Genomic DNA, 20,193 nt, shown 5'->3' with positions numbered 1-20,193 from the left:
TGAGCAGAATAGAGCCCCTTAAACATAGAGACGATAAAGTATAAAGGTGCTTTTACGATGATTACTTTAAGTATGGTTTGGCTGATTATACCAACAGCCGCCAACACACCAAGTACTTTGCCGTACTTAGTTCCCAGCACTTAGTTCCCAGCATTTAGTTCCCCCATGGAACTAAGAGCCGATCGCGTTCACACCACAATAAGTCCCTGAGGGAGGATTAGGCAAATGAGCCGCTGACGTCACTTCTTCTTCTGCTTTGGGTTTACTGGCAGGCCGCAAACCACTTCACGACGTATACTGCCGCCCGAAGTCCCCGGCCGGAAGTCCCCGGAGTTAGGGACTGGCTTCAGTAGAAGCTGCTGGGAGTCCCAGCAGCTTCTACTGAAGCCTTCCAAGTAAATCGCCAGAACGCCGACACCTCCTCATCTCCACCGCTCCCATGTTTTATTTTGTGTTGCCATAAGTTAGTCACTCTGCGTTTCTGCGCTGGGGCTAATGCTAATAATGCTAATACCAGCAAATACAATGGCGGCTTCACAAAACTTTTCAGAGTTTTACGGGCCGTGGTTTGCAATTCACCCAGCCAATCAGAAATTGGTACTTTTTTCTCCCCAGAAAAGTACCTGCTCTCTGACAGGCACTAAACATGGGGGTAAAAGTTCTCTGAACTAAGTTCTCTTTTTGGTGTGAACGCAAAATTCCAGGCACTAAGGGAACTAAACGGGAAAAGTACTCCGGTGTGAAAGCGCCTATTGTACTTTGCCTTAACATTTCCAATGCAGGACTCTTTACGAGGGGTTTTAGTACATTTCTCTTAAGCTTCTGAATACATCTTCCACCCTCTGCTTAAAGTAGAAACCACACCAGGCCTGTTCTGACCTTTCTAACACTTTTACATCTCCTCTCCACACTGACCTCGTGTAGGCTAGCTGTTGGCGGTGCTGCTTATTATGTATGACTCTGCTTTTGTAGTCCCTCCACATCATTTCTCATCCCGCATGCTGAAAGCTGCTTTCCCCTCCGGCAAGCAGCGCCATGACAGTCAGGAGGAAGTAAGAAGTCTTTCAAAACTATTTTCCTCATCCTCCCATTTTCTCCCCCCCCCCCCCCCCCCGTCCTCAGAGAGCACCTGACTGACGAGTTCTTCAAGGATGAAAAGCACCGAGGAGGGGAATCCAGAAAAGCTCAAATAAAAACACAAAAACATTCGAGAGAGGACGGGGAAGACACTGCTGCGCACACACACACACACACACACACACACACACACACACACACACACACACACACACACACACACTCACACACTGCAGACACACACACACTCACACAGTGCACACACACCCTGAGGAATAGCACCAGCATGCCACTGGACACTTCAGGGAAGGTAACATCTGCTCACTTTCATATTTCTAAATCTGCAGCAAAACATTAAAACAGAAGCACATTGTGTTCTCAGGAAACTCACTCACACATAAAATCATTTCCATACCAGAGAGAAAGACATATTCAGAGCCTCTACTGAGGTAAAAGTACCTGTACTGCACTGTAAAATACTCTGTTACATGTACAAATCCTGCATTGGAGAAGTAAATTAAGTCAGTGTAATAAGCTAAATGTACTCTAACTATTAAATGTAAAATAAATCTAACTATACAAAAAGTAAGGAGGTACAATTATAATATGGTAATTTACTTATAAAAAAATATATAATATTATTTTAAATAATTAAAAGTAAGTATCAGCAAAATACACACAAATATCCAATGATTCAAAATGATTTAAAAATAATTGTAAATGTTAAATAAAGTATTGAATGTAAACACAGTAAGAGGAATTAAGTTTTATACAAAGCCATTCAGACTAGCTGCACCTTCACCAGCTTTGAGAACACTTTCATGATCAATCATTATAAAACATATCATATGTATTATTCTGAAATGGACCAATCTGCACAACGACTACTTTTACTGTCTTTCACTATATTTTGATGAGAATACTTTTCTACTTTCACTTGAGGAACATTTTGAATGCAGGACTTTTACTGTAACAGAGTATACCTACACTCTGGTACTTCTACTTTTACTCAAGTACAAGACCTGAGTATTTCTACTTTTACTCAAGTGCAACATCTGAGTACTTCTACTTTTACTCAAGTACAATATCTGAGTACTTCCACTTTTACTCAAGTACAAGACCTGAGTACTTCTACTTTTACTCAAGTACAATATCTGAGTACTTTTACTCAAGGACAAGATCTGTGTACTTCTACTTTTACTCAAGGACAAGATCTGAGTACTTCTACTTTTACTCAAGTACAAGATCTGAGTACTTCTACTTTTACTTAAGTACAAGATCTGAGTACTTCTACTTTTACTCAAGTACAATATCTGAGTACTTTTACTCAAGGACAAGATCTGTGTACTTCTACTTTTACTCAAGGACAAGATCTGAGTACTTCTACTTTTACTCAAGTACAAGATCTGAGTACTTCTACTTTTACTCAAGTACAAGATCTGAGTACTTCTACTTTTACTCAAGGACAAGATCTGAGTACTTCTACTTTTACTCAAGGACAAGATCTGAGTACTTCTACTTTTACTCAAGGACAAGATCTGAGTACTTCTACTTTTACTCAAGGACAAGATCTGAGTACTTCTACTTTTACTCAAGTACAAGATCTGAGTACTTATACTCTTACTCAAGTACAAGATCTGAGTACTTCTACTTTTACTCAAGGACAAGATCTGAGTACTTCTACTTTTACTCAAGGACAAGATCTGAGTACTTCTTCCATCTCTGCTCTCTCTCTCTCTCTCTCTCTCTCTCTCTCTCTCTCTCTCTCTCTTTCTGGTTGAATAATTTCCACCAGGAAACTGAATCTGCAGCAAATTGGACCAGAACAAGACCAAAACAAGGGGGGTGAGGAGAGACAGGAGGCGATGGACAAAGTTACACTGAGGCCATCTGCTCTGTCCAACACATCCTCACTCCCAGGTCAGCCTATATTGACGTTATGTCAAGTCCCCTGCCGGCTTTTTCCAACGCAAGGGGGGGGGCCTTAGCGTCCATTTTCAACGCAAGGGGGGGGGCCTTAGCGTCCATTTTCAACGCAAGGGGGGGGCCTTAGCGTCCATTTTCAGCTTTCCGGGATGTCCATGTGCTTCTATGGACGCTCATGGAAGCACGGCATTCGTTTGTGTCCACTGCCCTTAAAGGCAATGTGAGCGTCCATTCTCATTGGATAGCGGAGAATTGTACACCCGGAAGTAAATATTCCCCTTACTGACGATTGATTTTACAGTGATATCTGCACTACTCATCGACTAAAAAACACCAGATTATCCTTGTTAATTACACAACATTGATTGGTTTAAATTGTGTGCAATGCTTTTGTATTTTTCCCCTTCGATTCGGAGAAACAAATCTTTTTTCGGAGTAAAGGGTGGCAGAAGACACTACACTACCCAGAATCCCCAGCTATCATTTCTCCCTGCAGAAAAAGAAAACATGGCCGAACTTCGTTTTATTCTGGGTGTAAAATGCCTATTTTAAAGTTAGTTTGGCCATTAAAATGCGTTTTGATGTCATTTGATGCGAGAAATATGAGTTGTTATTTCAGATTATGTGTGCAGTGGATGTACATGATCTTTAGTTTGCTAGTTATTACGAAGATTACTTCAGGAAATTGCGTCCAACGTTTTCATTGTTACCAAGGTGGTTGCTAGGGACGCTGCTATCGATATTATTTATGTTATGTTGTGTAACTGTTTAATGGTGTTATCTGTATTGCTACCCCCTTCCCCGTCAATGTATAGTGTTGGTCCACAGCGCAAACATATTAGTTTAACAAAATCCGCATCTAAAGATACGTTATTTCCCCCTGTGCAATTCCAGTCTCACATCTCACAGCACATCGTCATTAACAAATACCGGAAACAGACCGAAAACATTTAAAAAAAATAAAATAATACCTTATTCCGAGTGTGCTTGCTTTTCTCTTTGAAAGTCATCACATAACGGCATTGTAGTACACGGTTCGGCTGCATTAAATATTACATATCTGCCGTAGTTCTGTATTTATAGCCCTGATGAGAAGACAAACATGAGGAACTGAAAACGTGACGTGGATCATAAATATATCAGCCATTAAACAACATCTTACATTTCTTTTCACACAATACGTCTCCTTGCAGTATCAACACTAATTCGGCTCACTTTTATATTTGATCCAATTGGTAGATAGGCTGTATTTACACCATAAAGGTGCACAGATGATATAAAGAGACACCTGGTGGTTAAAGCATGTTATTGAATTTCATTATTTTTATTATTAGATATTAATAGGATCCCTATAAAGTATATTCATTACTCGTTATTCTCCACTAATAGTTAATTGAAGACTGTATATAATGACTATTTTGCACATCCCGTTCAAGATTTCAAGATGTTCTAAGGTTTATTGACATATCATATAGGACTACACAACTGTGGTGTAGTTCTGCACTGAATGAAAAACTTGGGTCGCAGGTTCCTCAACAGTGCATTACAAGACATCTATCAATATTTGTGCATACCTCCAGCAATGTTAACTATGTTGAAGCACTTATTTTAACTGATATTATACATAATGTATTATACTCTTATGATGTATGCAGATATTTCATCTCCGGCCTTGTCAGGTATTGAACAATCAATAAATAAAGAACACAGAATTGTTAAATATAAAACACAGAATTTGTGTGATTATACTAAATGATTTTCAAATAAACACCACTGCATATTTAACTGTTACACATGCTGATGTAACGCAAATGTTCCAACTTGGGATCAATAAAGTATATCTTATCTTAAGCTGATCGATGGCTACTGCCATATTTGCAAAATGTGCCTCTGAACCTTGACAAGTGCATGTTTCAGGCTTATCAATTAATGTAATGTAATGTTATCACAGGGGTCACAGACATAAGACCAGCTGTTAAATAAAGCTCTTCTGACCTTAGCTGGCGTGTGGGTATATATATTAATACTGCCCATTATGGGCACCAGCAATTTTCACCCATTTATTAATTATATGTTGTAAATGTGAGTGTTTCCTGTCCCCTAAACCTCCAGGGATGTACACAGTTTAATACTGGCAACTTCTTATTATGGGAAATACGAAAACGTCTTTTAAAACTACAACTCCCAGTAGAGACGTGCCATAGAGAACATGTTGCGAAACAGAATAGCCAGCATGTGTAGTTCTGGGGACGGGGTGGGGGAGGGGGGACGCGGTGGACCCGTTCAAATCCAGTTTTGAACAGTCTGCTGTGGTTCCATCCCATTTCAAGTGCTGTTCGAGGCTCGGTAACCCTCGGAGCACACTCTCCAATCACAGAGCTTGAGGACTATCACGGGGTTTGTCAAACAGAGCACATGGTGTAGTCCAAACGATAGCTGGGGATTCTGGGTAGTGTAGTGTCTTCATTGCCTTTAAGGGCAGTTGACACAAACGAATGCCGTGCTTCCATGAGCGTCCATAGAAGCACATGGACATCCCGGAAAGCTGAAAATGGACGCTAAGGGCCCCCCCCTTGCGTTGAAAATGGACGCTAAGGCCCCCCCCCTTGCGTTGAAAATGGACGCTAAGGCCCCCCCCCCCCTTGCGTTGGAAAAAGCCGGCAGGGGACTTGACATAACGTCAACATAGGCCGACCTGGGAGTGAGGATGTGTTGCTCTGTCTGCCGCCCCCCCCCCAATACTACCAACTGTTACACTGATATTGATAATAACATGACTGAGAGAAGAAAGGCTTCACATTGGAGAGTTTTCCATGTAAGGAAAACTGTGAAAGCATTGAATGGTTTAGACTCAAAACACATGTCTGCTCTGCTGCTAAATGATGATCCACCCAGAACTCTCAGGTCTTCTGGTCTTAAGTTCAGTTGTTATGCTCCAAATATCTGGTACAAACTCCCAGAGACCTGCAGGTCCGCTGCAACTCTGACTACTTTTAAATCCAGGCTGAAGACTTTAAAATGCCATTTTATAATATGTTTCTTAATGTCTTTCATTTCTGTAAAGCACTTTGAATTGCCTTGTGTCGAAGGTGCTATATAGATAACCTTGCCTTGCAACACTACAATACTTCACATTCTCTGTATTTGCTTTGGTGTATAATGGTGTATACATAAGGTAAGAGGAATTAAGGTGTAGAAGAAGAATATTGGCTCCAATTAAGCCAGACCGGTGTAAGAGCTGGTGCATTAGTTAAAGCTCGTTTTACTTATAGGCCAAGGTACAAGAAAAACAGGTTGGTTTTTCACAGTGGCGAGCCGTGACTTTTATACCTCGGCCCTCTGACCCCCACCCCTTCCCTCGAGTTATTACGTCACAGCGTATACTTCAGCGGAATATCAAAACAACGGCCCGGGGTGCAAAACGCATCAATGAAAGCGAGCCTCTATATGGGCATAGATATGTCTCATAATTATTTGTGTGAACATAAAAATTATTTGTGTGTAAATATGTGATTTGTAAATGTAAAACACCATCCACAAATGCATTTAAAAGATTTGTAAAACGGATCTGCAAATATGCTAAATATTTTCACAAATAAAAAAAAGATCTGTGAATATCTCTTTAACATTTACAACTTTCGATCAGGCATTTGTGAATCCATTTTGTATTTGTCGACCAAAAATGCGCTTGCGGATCTCAAATCTCTGCTCGTGGATCGTCTTTTTACACACACGGAATTTTGAGACATATTTTCCGCCGGTCTTTTCTAAAATCTACTCGTGTCACTCGGTTATTTTCGGAAACCACGTGATGGCCCGCTGATGACGACATTTCCGCATGATTTCAAAGTAAGAGCATGATGGTTTGTTTAATGCTGTTTTTTTATTATAATGAACAGCGGAACGTTAGATGCATTCTTTATCATCATCATCATCATCATCATCATCATCATCATCATCATCATCATCATCATCATCATGTTATAGTGATACAGTTGCCCATACCCTCTACCACACAAAACATCACCTGTAAATAACCCTATTTGTGTTCTTTGAAATTGAAAAGGATATTGCATTGTGTTTGTTACTTTCGTTGCAGTTGTATGTCTTAAGTGTAATTTGGCATGCTTTTATTTTGAAGGTGAGTTAATGCTGTTGACAGGAAGTTGTTGTTGCTATGGAAACAAGAAAAGTTTCACGGAACTTGTCATAAAGTCCGCGATAATAACACCCATTTAGAGGGAAGATATGATTGGTCAATTGTACTGTCATTTGACATTACTCTCGTTCAGTTACTACAGCTGGCCCTCTGTGAATTCATAGCTGGACCGCCTGGACTTCAGACAGCTCCTGTCTTCACTCGCAGACACGAGCTTCTTTCATTTAACCCTTCACATTCCAACAGAAACTGAATAGGCAGATTCGAAGGATTTATTTCTTTGGAAATGTTATTTTAAATACAATTAAATCAAGTTATTTTCGTAAAACTAATGAAAAAATATAACTAAAAAAATATATTATTTTTTTTAATATATTTAAATTAGGGCTGTCAGTCGATTAAAATATGTAATCGCGATTAATCGCATGATTGTCCATAGTTAATCGCGATTAATCGCAAATTAATCGCACATTTTTTATCTGTTCTAAATGTACCTTAGAGGAATATTTTTCAAGTTTTTAATACTCTTATCAACATATGAGTGGACAAATATGCTTTATGCTAATGTTTGTTATCATTTGAACAATGACAAATATTCTCATGAATATTAAACAACAACCTCTGAACATTACAAATATTCGCCTCAATTCAACCTGGAACCTCTCTCATACAATACAAATGGTGTGTGTGTGTGTGTGCGTGCGCGCGTGTGTGTGTGTGTGTGTGTATATATATATATATATGTATGTGTGTGTGTGTGTGTGTTGGATCGTTGGAGCTTTGTGCAACTCAAGGCATATGCTCGAACGGGAGCTGCCTGGACGCTGCAATCATGTTGCTGCAATCATGTTGCTGCAATCATGAGTGTGCTGACTGTTCCTACAATGTCCCGCTGTCTGCTTCCTGCATCAAGTCAAGTGCTCGGCGCAGTTGTGGCGAAATGTCGCTCCTCTGTTTTCATTTAAACAGCTCCTTATATCCGTTAGCGCAGCTAGCTAGCACCAGATGCTAACAACAGCAACAATGCACGTAAGGTCTCTCTCTTGCTCGCTCGGGCCACACATACACACACCCTCCCGGTCCTCCCGATGGCCAGTCGGTGCCTGCCGGTGAGTGTGGAAGTGTGGTCTCCTGCAAGCGGGCGGCAGGAGCGGGGCTGTCAGCATCAGCTTGTAGATGGTATTTTAAACTCGATGCGCTCTGAAACTACGGGGCGGCCGAGGAAAAAAAATACACATGCGTTAATCGCGTTAAAATAATTAGTGGCGTTAATTTTTTTTTTGCGTTAACGCGTTATTAACGCGTTAACTTGACAGCCCTAATTTAAATATTATTTTGTAGAATATCTGACGGCTCGCTACTGGTTTTTCAGTTATTTCCGAAGATGTGTTTACTTTTCTCAACACTAATCTTGCGGATTCCTTGTATTATTAACCAATGAATTGTTAAGGGTTAATAATTAGTAAAGTATTAGTATTTTTGCTTTAGCAGCTGCAACATTCATGTGATTTTTCACTTGAATCCAATAATATAATCTCTATAATTCTGAAATCGTCCTGGGTCCATAATTATTTATGTGCTATACTTTAGAAAGATTTTGTGATTTTGGGTTTCTTATTTTATTAATACATGGTATGCGTATTACTGAAGTAAAATATCTGAGTAATTCTAAATCATTGCTGATTTTTCGTCAGTCAATCACACTAACCAACCCTCACACACACACACACACACACACACACACACACACACACACACACACACACACACACACACACACACACACACACACACACACACACACACACACACACACACACACACACACACACACACCACACAGAACATGAATTGCCGATAATGGAAGCCATAAGGGAAACTGAATTACATCACTGACAGCTACTTATTAAATCACATTGACTTCATAATGGGCAGTGATTGTGTGAATGGCTGTATGTACACTCAAAGAAGTAAGCATGTGGTTCCTTCCAAAAAGTCAATGGGATTTCTCCATGTGATTTTGGATAATTGCAGTAAACAATCGTTTATGATTCTTACACGTTTTGTTCAACAGGAAAAATCTCCACATATTAACACCACTTTATGATTTCTGAAGTAACCGCTAAGCTAAAGGAGGCTAACGTTAGGCAATAAAAGAACTACAGCACGGTCACATGACTTCACGTCACCACCGCTAAGCTAAAGGTGGCTAATGTTGGTCGTGGGCGTATTTCCTGACGTATATTTTGTCGTAGAAGAAAACTTCAAAATATCTTCAGACCCTATTTCAGTTCTAGACGAAGGACGAGGAAGTACTAAAATGCTGACTCATTCCTGGGTTTCATTCCTGCACTCCTCGATAGCTCGTTGGTCTGGTGGTCAGCAGGATAATGTGAAAAATCACGATATCACAATGTCGTATTTTTTTTATTTACTTTTAGTGAACAAATAGTAGGATTTTTCTTAAAGCACAAGGAGTCATTTATTCACTAAATTAGGACTAAAACCACCGACTCAGTGACAGTTTTATTCCAGTCATGTTTGCACCAACTCAATACACATCTATCAATGTATTTAATATGTGTACAAGCTTTTAAGTACATATATGTGCATGCATGTGTCTCTTTCCGAGCATTAATCCTTACATTTTTCATCGTTCTCTATGTCGGCCCACATTTCCATGACACTTTTTCACGAGTGCTTTTGATATTAACTTCAATGAGTTCAAAGTAAGCCAGTCAGTTTGAAACTCTCATCATATAAACAACCTTTTAAACATTGATGTAGAAACACACATTTATAAATATACACTGAGTTACAGCTTAAAATGCAAAAGCAAGCCTACAAACAGTTATTAAATACGTTTTGTGGTACTTTCTGGAGAATTTCCATCTTCTGCTACTTCACATTTCTAATCCAATACTTCACAGAGGTAGATATTGTACGTTTCAATGCACTGTCATCACATAAGGACAATAATTATACAAATAGAGGGACACAAGTAAAAATGTGCATTGATACCACAATATAAAACTAAAATAGAACAGAATAGTTATTGTATGCCCTTGAGCAACGAAATATAGTGAAAGAGGACCTGCAGCAGCATGCCGTGAGAGGGAAGTAGGATTAATAGCCGCCGCTCTGTGACTTCCACTCGGTATTGTTTTTATATCCAGACTAGTGGTCATTACCGTCTGACGACTGTCGACAGGAATCTGCAGATTACAATAAACCTGCCTCTGTGTCTCTCCACGTACCTGTGGAGGGAAATGAAGACGTATTGTCGCACTAACAGATGATGTGTTGCTCCGACTGACAGATGCTTTGAATGCCTCGCTGCTGAGTGACAGCACACTGACAGGGCTTTTTGGTTTGTGTGTGTGTGTGTGTGTGTGTGTGTGTGTGTGTGTGTGTGTGTGTGTGTGTGTGTGTGTGTGTGTGTGTGTGTGTGTGTGTGTGTGTGTGTGTGTGTGTGTGTGTGTGTGTGTGTGTGTGTGTGTGTGTGTGTGTGTGTGTGTGTGTGTGTGTGTGTGTGTGTGTGTGTGTGTGTGTGTGTGTGTGTGTGTGTGTGTGTGTGTGTGTGTGTGTGTGTGTCGTCTTTTTTTTATATTTCGGATGCTGCCAGACAGGGAGGGACACATCCATGTAGAAGAAAAAAAGCACCTAGCACGCATCTTTCAGGCTTGTCAAAAACAAGAAAAAGTCCACATCCAGACAGCCAAAAGTGGGACATTTTAACCCGAAAATAGCAGCTGTCTTCTGCCTGATTGGAACAAATGTATATGCGTCAAGAAAACAAAGGAAACACAACTGGGCTGGGACTATTTGCTGATTCAGTGAAGCGTTTTCCCATCTTTTATCATGTCTTTCCTGGACTCAGAAAGGTCATTTTTGTCAACATGTTGCCCATTTCTGCTCTCCACTATAGTATTTGTCATGTTTTATTTGACTGTGTCTTCTTATAATAGTACTATCATGTGCTTATTTCTTTTAAAAATAAGCTAAATCCACATCCAGACTGCCAAGAAGGGGAATTTTGAACCTGAAAATAGCAGCTCTCTTCTGCCTGATTGGAACAAATGCGACAGGAAAACAACTGGGCCGGCTGACAGTATAATCTGGGGGAGAAGCTGTTGTTTGGTAGCTTATACTTTCACTCAAACTGATCCCTGATCTTGCGGGTCGTAATTACGTGCCCCCCCCCCCCCTCTACGATTCCCCCTCCCCATCCCTTCCTGCTACCATCCCACTCCTTTAAACCCCCTCTGGTATATAAGCAGCACTTAATTGTGAAGGGCTGATCCGGGGAAGGAGTAATCAGATGAGAACAGAGGCGGTGGGTGGGGGGGGGGGTTATCACGTGGGTTTACATCGGCTAACGGGGGATTAATAACGTCTTGATTGAAGTTCAGCTCCATGGAAAATGGGAGGTGGGAGTTGGGGGGGGGGGGGAGGGAAAGAATACCTTTATGACTTTTACTTTTGGGAATGAAATTCAATAAAGAAAAAAACGATAGAAATAATGAATAATACAATTAGTTAAAATAAATAAATAACACAAATACAAATAAATAAAATAAAGTAAATTAAATACAATTAAATACATAAAATAATATAAATAAATTAAATAAATAAATTAAATAAATAAATTAAATACAATTAAATACTATTAAATACAATTTAATTAAATAAATACAAATACATTAAATTGAATAAAAAATAAACAAATGAATTAATAAAAAAATACATAAATAAATAAAATAGTGGAAGTAAAAATGTGCATAGAGTGCCACATTAAATAAAAACAAATATATATTCAAAAATATGTATAAGTTCAGCTCCCTAGCAAATGGGAGGTGAAGGGAGGGGAGAAAGTCTTACTTTTAGTACTTTATGCCACCATTTTTACTTTACATTTTACTTAATTTATCCCTTGGGGAGAATTGGGTCTCCCAACAGAGGCTACATTTTCAAATGTTCACATTTAAAGTAAACATTTCAGTCTTCTCAGTGCAGTGTGACAGCAGCCATGTATTGCAGAGTTAACGTTGCAGTATTTGAATAGTAAGTGACAGAAAGGGGAATACAAAAAATGTACAAAGATAGAGAGGCTGGAAAGAGGGGACTAGAGGAAAGGGAGTTAGAGCAGGGAGAGGGAGTGGGAGGAAGAAAGAGCGAGCGAGGATGGGAGGAGGCGCAGTGTGGGGGGGAGAGAGAGAGAGAGAGAGAAAGAGAGAGAGAGAGAGGAAGCCTCCACTGCTTCTGAGCCAGTGAGACGTATGCAGCCGGAGAGGGTGGACGGAGGGAGAAAGAGGGAGGCGATGGCATCTCCAAAAGCCGGCCACATGAGGGGGTGAGGGGCTCGAGAGCAATACATTGGGAGGAGAAGAATAAGGGGGGAGATAGAAAAGGATGGTTGGATCAGAAGCAGCAGGAGAAGAGAGTCTTTGAGCACCAGGAAAAGCTCTATTTAAATACCATGTTTCGTTATTAAGAGGTTTGGAAAGTTTGGATGGCAAAGATAGGTCCATGGAAAAAGAGGAGGAAGCTCTCGTTGTTCCTTCTTCTTCTTCTTGTGTTCTGTGAGGAGGCACCATGTTCTCCGACAGCCGGGCTCCAGCACCGGGGGAGCAGAAAGCCTTCAAGCCCCCCCACGCCCCTCACTTCATCCCCTGGCTACGCAACAGCCTGAAGCCCCAGCATGGCGGCGGCGGCGGCCTCAACGGACCGTACAAACTGGGCAGCAACAACCGGACCCCGCTGGAGAAAACCAAGGGGATCGGGTTCTTCTCCAAGAAGGGGGATGTTCGGTGCAGTAACGGGGTGTCGAGGATGCTTCCCGTGGTTCTTCGGGGCCACAACATCCTGAAGCAGAGAGAGGACAGTCCTGCGAGGTGGACCCAGTCTCCAGAACTGCATCCACTACCCAGTAAAGAGGACACTTCTTCGGGTACGATCTCCACTTCTGTCCAGGACAACCAACCTTTTGTGAGGAACCACCTGAGCGAAGGGACTCCAGTCAGGAAGTACGGTCCTCTAGTAAGACCCACTCCTGCTCCTGTGACCGAGGAGCCAAACTGTAACAAGGGGCCCGTTGTGGTGGACTTGGAGCTCAGGAGGGGGTATGCATCCACGCTCCGTCGCAGGAGAGACCTCCACTCTTCTAGCTGGGCGAGTCCGGACACTCAGATCGAGAGACAGCATGGCTTCACCTCCAGCTTCAGCTACATCCAGCAGCAGAGCAAGAGTCAGAGGGACCTCAGGGACCCGTCTGAGGGCTTCAACGGGCCCCTCAACAGGGTCATCTTCTCCACAGAGGTTCCTCAGAGGGGCGCCGCCGCGACTCTACGAGCTCCCAGGACGCCTCGACCCGGCGTGGAGAGCGTGGCGGGTCAGAACCAGACGTGGGTTCAGAACAAGCCGAGTCACGAGGCGACGCCGCAGAGGAAAGAGTCCGGCGGCGGCGCCAGCAGGAAGGTGGTCCGGAACCAGATCAAACGAGTGGTGGACAACCTGGAACAAGTCCTCACCGCGCTGAGGGACGTTCACCAGGAAATGAGAGAGGTAAGGGGGTGGATCTTTGTTGCATTTGTGTTGAATTTCTCATTTTTATCAGGTTTTTCACTCAAAAGGATAATATGTTCAGAAAAGGTGCGAATAAGCGATAAAATCTTCCCAAAGGTAAATAAACGTTTACATTACATTTTGTTCCAAAGCACAATAAGTACATTCAAACATGAAGAACAAAACTCTAAAGCAAGAATCCTGCATCCTATAAACCCAACCAGATTAACGGCCCGTCTACACTACAGGCATCGAAAAATGCTTTCAACGCTTCGCCCATTCATTTGAATGGGGTGACGTAGTTGATTTTGAATCTTCGCCGAACTGCATTGTGGGGAGCGGAGCGTGGCTTTGCAAGCATCACGAGCATCTATCGGCATCAAAAGTTGAACAATGTTCAACTTTTGAGGCTCGGTGCTTGGCATCAGCCAATCAAATCCTGCGTATGCAAATCTGACAGTACAAGCGCTAGCCAATCAAAGCGCGTGTATGCTGGGAGAGACTACGCAGGTCATTTCCTCATATTAAAAAAAATGGAGTGGTAGTGAATCACCCGGTGCTGAATGATCAGTCTCTGTTCATCTCCCGGGATACAAACCGGAGGAGCGAGGCATGGAGGGAGGGGGCAGAGACAGTGGGTGGAACTGGTAGGTTTTCGCCTGTTTGGGGATTTTATATCCAGTTTACTTCGTTTTAACATTGCTATTGCTTTGTATGCCGGGGGCGGGCGGGAGATTCCTGATTGGTTGTTGGTCGCCTTGGGGCGCGAGAAATCACCAAGCCTCAGACACGCCCAGCTTCAAGATTTGTTGATGCCTGTAGTGTAGACGGGCCGTCAGTGATGCTGCATTAGCTTCACTTAAAGCCACATCCTTTGTAAGTGCTAAATAAACTAGTGACACAATTGGACATTTTTCAAGATCTAATTTATAAGTAAAAAGACCTGGATATCTTTTTGTAACGCAAACCATCTTGTAATCTTTTCTTAGACAATTCACCCACTTTTTTTTCTGACAAAGTTCACTTTGCACTCACTTTGGTTTTGATCGTTGCATGGCCTTGTCCAATAGATATTTCGTGCAGAGCTTCAGACCTCAATCAGGTTTCCTGTTAGCGTTGGGTCCAAATCGGAAATTCTTTGACATCAAATTGTCCTGTTGGTTCATTCTGACCCTTCTGAATCACACGACGAGTGAAAGCCGACACCTCTGACTCAACGGAGAGGACACTTCCGGTTTCTAGTTGCAGCTCCATCTTCTGACTAACTTTCGCATGCTTCACAACGAAGAGTTTTTGATGTATTTGATAAACGTCGGGGTTGATAGCCCTAAAAAATATTGTCTATTAATAAAAATCGGAAAGCAAACCAACACTTATTCTAATCGGTGTTTGCCGGAAAACGAACTACCGCGGAAAGGCCTAGCGTAGCGTTAGCGGTTATTATACCACTAGATAACAGACACTAAAGTGTTCCCAGTTCTGCCTCCCTGATGCTTTTAGCACACCGCTGAACATGTTAAAGGTGTTTCTGTGTCACTATATCTTAATGCTTTTAGTGTTTTTTCCACTTAGAATGCCTTGTGCTGAAAGTTTGCCTTGCCTTACTTTAACAATAAGCTTGTTGCATTTGAAAAGTGGAGTTTTCTACTGCTGCTCTCTCTCAACTGAATCTAAATCAATGCAGTCTTTTGATTTGTGTTCATCCAAGATTTCTACTGCTTTAAGGTGGGGTAGTTAAGAGTGGAGAAACCAGCTCGAGTGCGCTAGAGTTTGAAAGTACACAGCCGGAAAAAATCTGCCCCTTCCTTCAGACTTCCTCACAGAGCCCCTGCTCCAACACACACGAACGCGCACGTGACCAATGAGGGCACGAGATAAGTGTGTGCCCCGATGGAAGGCTGACAGGCAGGTAGGCCATCCAGTTACTTTAGCCGGCTCAGATGATTGGTCGTCTACCTACCCCACCTTTAAGGCAAGTTAGACTGAAGACGTTTTAATGCCACACAGATGTACTCTGTGTAATGTATTCTGCTATCTGGATCAGCAAGAGGCATTTAGCAAATTCTTTTTTAAAAGTTGATTTTTAGATCCTCCAACGTCAGAACAAAGCTATCATCACAAATGTCATTTTTAAGATTTTTGAAAGACTGCTGACATTTCAACACCAATTAGGCTCTTATTTATAATAAATGCGCTTTGGACCTGGGTATCCTGCTTTGTTGAGGTTTTTATCAACCCCACAGATTGTGCAGCCCCACAGAGAGAAGTCACCGCATCCTCTCACGTTAATTTCCTGATGCAGGAAATATTCATGCTAAAAAAACCTTGAGGGCTCGCAATGCAACAGATAACAATGCAGACTATGAATACACGAATACACGTCCTCAGCAGAATTAACATGCATTAGAAACTCAGCAGCAGCAGCAGCAGCAGCAGCAGCAATAGTTATGCCCCATTTGCATGATGCATTTCGGGGCATTTAGCAGGGTGGGGTGGGGTGGGGGGGGTTACTTTAAAAATGTAATCCATTATGATTACTAGTTACCTGTAGAAAAATGTAATCAGTAACCTAATCTATCACAAAATGAAAGTAATGTAACCTGATTACTTTCTTTTGGATTATCTCAATATCAAATGCGTTGTGTATTTTGAAAGACAACAGACCAACGTGACTTTAGAAAAGAAGATATCTGGGATCAAAAATGTGTCCTTTTAAATATTGGCTAGACCTACAGAAAGGTGGAGCTTACAAAAGAGTGTTTTGGGTTAAGACATGATTTAAAAGCAAACGGTATTTTTGTGCTGATTTGGTTACATGTAGTCCGTTACCCCGAAGCCTGGACATTATGGGCAAAGCCTTCCTCTCTGCATCTCCCTCCTCCTCCTCTTCTTTTAACTCCCCTTTCTCCCTCCTCTTGGACAGATGCTGCTCCAGGCACAGCTGGAGAGCATTGTATAATCCATTTACGCCTGAGTATCCCTGCCTCGTCGTATTCCTCATCCAGTAAAAGTGACACGTGAATCTCGCCTCTTGGCATTTGATCTGCATGGACAGGGTCTAAACCCGAGGTAGTAACCTCATCATCCCGGCTGCCAGGGATTTTTTTTACTGTGTGTCAGTATTAATGTAGCGGGGATGAAAGAGCATGTAGGCTACACCCAAAGAGGGGGAAGAAGAAGAAGGAGGGGGAGAGACACTAATATGAAATCCCAAATGTTCTCAACAGAGGCGACAGATCAAAGGGAGATACGGCACTCGAGGAGACTTGGTCGCATATTTATTTCAAAGCCCTGTTTTATCATTCTGTTGCATGAAAAGCAACCGGCGGTTTCATTAAATAAGCAATCTGTTATGAAGAGGAATTAGTCTTTAAAGCATTTCAAAGGAAACTAAACAAATATGACTCAAAAAGGAAGCTTACTCTGATGTTCTGTTACGGCCTTTTCACTGTCCATCTCAGAACCCATTCACGGCCCCAGCATACATTAACGACCTGATCCACCCTCACGGCGCAACCCGGGCCCTGAGGTCCTCGGAGCAAGGCCTCCTAAGGGTGCCACGAACCAGGCTAAAGACTAAGGGGGGCCGTGCCTTTGAGGCGGTGGCCCCAAGGCTTTGGAATAAACTCCCCCAGAAACTAAGAGCCTCTGTCTCAGTAGAGACTTTTAAGGGGCAGCTAAAGACTCAGCTTTTCCGACAGGCGGAGGAGGTGAGTCTGTAGCTGGTGTTTTATGCTTTTTTCTACACTTTATAGTTGTACTTTGAATTGTGTATTGTGTACTGTATACTGTAAAGTACATTTGTGTTGTGAAGGGTGCTATATAAATAAAGTTGTACTTACTTACTGAAAAATATGAACCGCTGACTTTAATTAAATGTATTATGTCAACAGATTTCACCTAACTGTATTAGGGTAGTTAAAAGCAATAATACTGCTTTGATTAGGTTCAACTTAATATTATTGGTTTCAACTAACCTAATACAGTTATGTGAAATTTCTCGACATAATACATTTATTAAAGTCAACGGTTCTTATATTCTTCCGTGTTGACAGATGTAAACCTGCACTTTGACTCAAAGCGAAACAACAGAGATAAACTGCAGGTGTTTTATTAAACTTACATGAGTTATATCTAAAAAAACGTCTCTCGGCGTTCGTCGGCACTATGTTTGAAGACCTGAGGGGTCAGAAAACATTATACACTCTCGGGAGCTGCATATTAAAAAACAAGGTCCTCAGCTTTGCTTTTATCTCGTCTGAATCCTCGACGTTAACAGGCAGCACCTGCCCACAGTCACTGGGTGTGCATACACTCGCTGCACTTCAAAGTAGAATGAAATGCCTCGCATGAAAAGCTTCAAATACAAAAAGAAAAAGGAGGATAAACCAGGTCATCTTTTGACATCAGCGAAGATGTTGTCGAACACAGAGAACAAAATAATAATTCATCTGATCCAGCAGAGGCCGAGGATTTAGCTGTGCACAAAGAGCAGGTGGAGAGATGGGTCGGGGTAATTCCGTACAATCTCTCCTGCCGCCATCAATGGACACGGTGTGCGTGCGTGTGTGTGTGTGTGTGTGTGTGTGTGTGTGTGTGTGTGTGTGTGTGTGTGTGTGTGTGTGTGTGTGTGTGTGTGTGTGTGTGTGTGTGTGTGTGTGTGTGTGTGTGTGTGTGTGTGTGTGTGTGTGTGTGTGTGCGTGTGCGTGTGTGTGTGTGTGTGTGTGTGTTAGCCGGTTGACTGATATACAAAAATGTGAAACAAAGAAGCCACTGTTGTGTTTTTAACTCCTTTAATATATTGTATTTATTTAATTATAGCAGGTGTTGTACATATATACATACATATATATTCCTGTGTGTGTGTGTGTGTGTGTGTGTGTGTGTGTGTGTGTGTGTGTGTGTGTGTGTGTGTGTGTGTGTGTGTGTGTGTGTGTGTGTGTGTGTGTGTGTGTGTGTGTGTTGTGTGTGTGTGTGTGTGTGTGTGTGTGTGTGTGTGTGTGTGTGTGTGTGTGTGTGTGTGTGTGTGTGTGTGTGTGTTACTTTTGGTTCTTTATGTTTATTTTGACTTAAGTACATTAAAGGTGGGGTAGGTAAGTTTCAGAAACCGGCTCGAGATACACTTTGTTATATTCCATGGAATGCTCTAAACATCCCGATAGCAATGAATATCTGAAGTGCTTTGACAAAAAATCCATAAAAAAGTCATCTGTGGAAGCTGTAGCGCTGTAAAAAGTACAACCAATCCGTTTAGCCGGCCCTGTCTGCCTTCCATCTCGTGCACGCACAAATGTATCTCGTGCCCTCATTGGGCGTGCCGTCATTGGGCGTGCCGTCATCGGGATTGGGCTCATTGGGCGTGCCGTCATTGGGCGTGCATTGCAGCAGTACTTCAATGACTCGCCAGCAACAGGCGGCCACTTCCACCAGTCTGCTGACGTCATGTGCGCGTTCATGTGTGTTGGAGGAGGTGCTCTGTAGGAAGTCTGAAGGAAGGGGCGGATTCTTTTCGGCTGTGTACTTTCAAATGTTAGTGCACTCGAGCCGGTTTCTGAAACCTACCTACCCCACCTTTAATAAAGCAACATTTTACAAATAACTTATCCAAAGGGAAATTGGGTTTAGTTGTTGAGTAAAATAAAACAATAGTAACAACAAATATGTAAAAATATGTATAATACAATGCATATAGTGTATTCATATTAATAATGTGGTTTATGTGCATGCTCTCATTAATTCAATGCACCTAAAAGTGGCTCCCCGTGTCATATATGTTACATAGTGTGTTCTCAGAAAATAAAGTCATCTAATTTTAGCAAACACATTTCCCATCGCGGTAATATCCTGGTTTCTGGGCCGAGGTAAACACTTTTTGCAGCTCATGTGACATACTTACCGAGCAGAGCTGTACACCTGGAGAGAGGTTGTCATGCTCCAAATTAAAGATGAAGAGACGCAAATGCAGAAAGAAAACATTGAGGCTGCAGGACTGAGATGAGATCTTTAGGAAGTGGCTTGAATTGGACGAAAAGCTTTAAAATGTCTCAGGGGACGTTCGTGACATGTTGGATCTCTCCTCGCCTTTTCCTTGACGTTGTGTTACCTCACACTACTCTCCCAAAAAAGGCACACAAATGTTAAAACACACTTGAAATGTGAAGTGATTGTTCACCAGACAGTCAAGTAACGATTAATCAATTTATAAAAGCATTATTTAGCATTTTTACATGATTATCATTTGAATATGTTCTGGATTTGGAATGAAAGTAAGAACAAAACTCAAGTGAAAGATTTCAGACTGTGTTGATTAAGCGCTTAATCTTAATCAGTAGATTAATCAAAAATGAATTAAGGGTAGCCCAGTGATTAAGTATTTGGCACTTGTAAAGGTGGGTGACGACAAGGCTGGGAGTCCCAGCAGCTTCAGTAGAAGCTGAAGCCTTCCGAGTAAATCACCAGAACGCCGA

At 41.9% G+C, this 20,193-nt stretch overlaps 1 protein-coding gene across 1 annotated transcript in view; it reads left to right on the top strand.

The window, feature by feature from the left end:
- The first annotated feature begins 12,440 nt into the window (after positions 1–12,440).
- LOC117445782 (serine/arginine repetitive matrix protein 1-like) overlaps positions 12,441–20,193 on the top strand; it is a 25,572-nt gene continuing 17,819 nt past the window's right edge. Inside the window, exon 1 of the mRNA XM_034081651.2 lies at positions 12,441–13,726. Within this exon, the coding sequence (XP_033937542.1) occupies positions 12,758–13,726 (969 nt within the window). The 5' untranslated portion in view covers positions 12,441–12,757. The remainder of the gene's footprint in view (positions 13,727–20,193) is intronic.

The sequence above is a fragment of the Pseudochaenichthys georgianus genome, chromosome 4 (genome assembly GCF_902827115.2).
Source record: "Pseudochaenichthys georgianus chromosome 4, fPseGeo1.2, whole genome shotgun sequence".
NCBI classification, from domain to species: domain Eukaryota; kingdom Metazoa; phylum Chordata; class Actinopteri; order Perciformes; family Channichthyidae; genus Pseudochaenichthys; species Pseudochaenichthys georgianus.
This window is presented reverse-complemented; position numbering and strand designations above follow the sequence as displayed.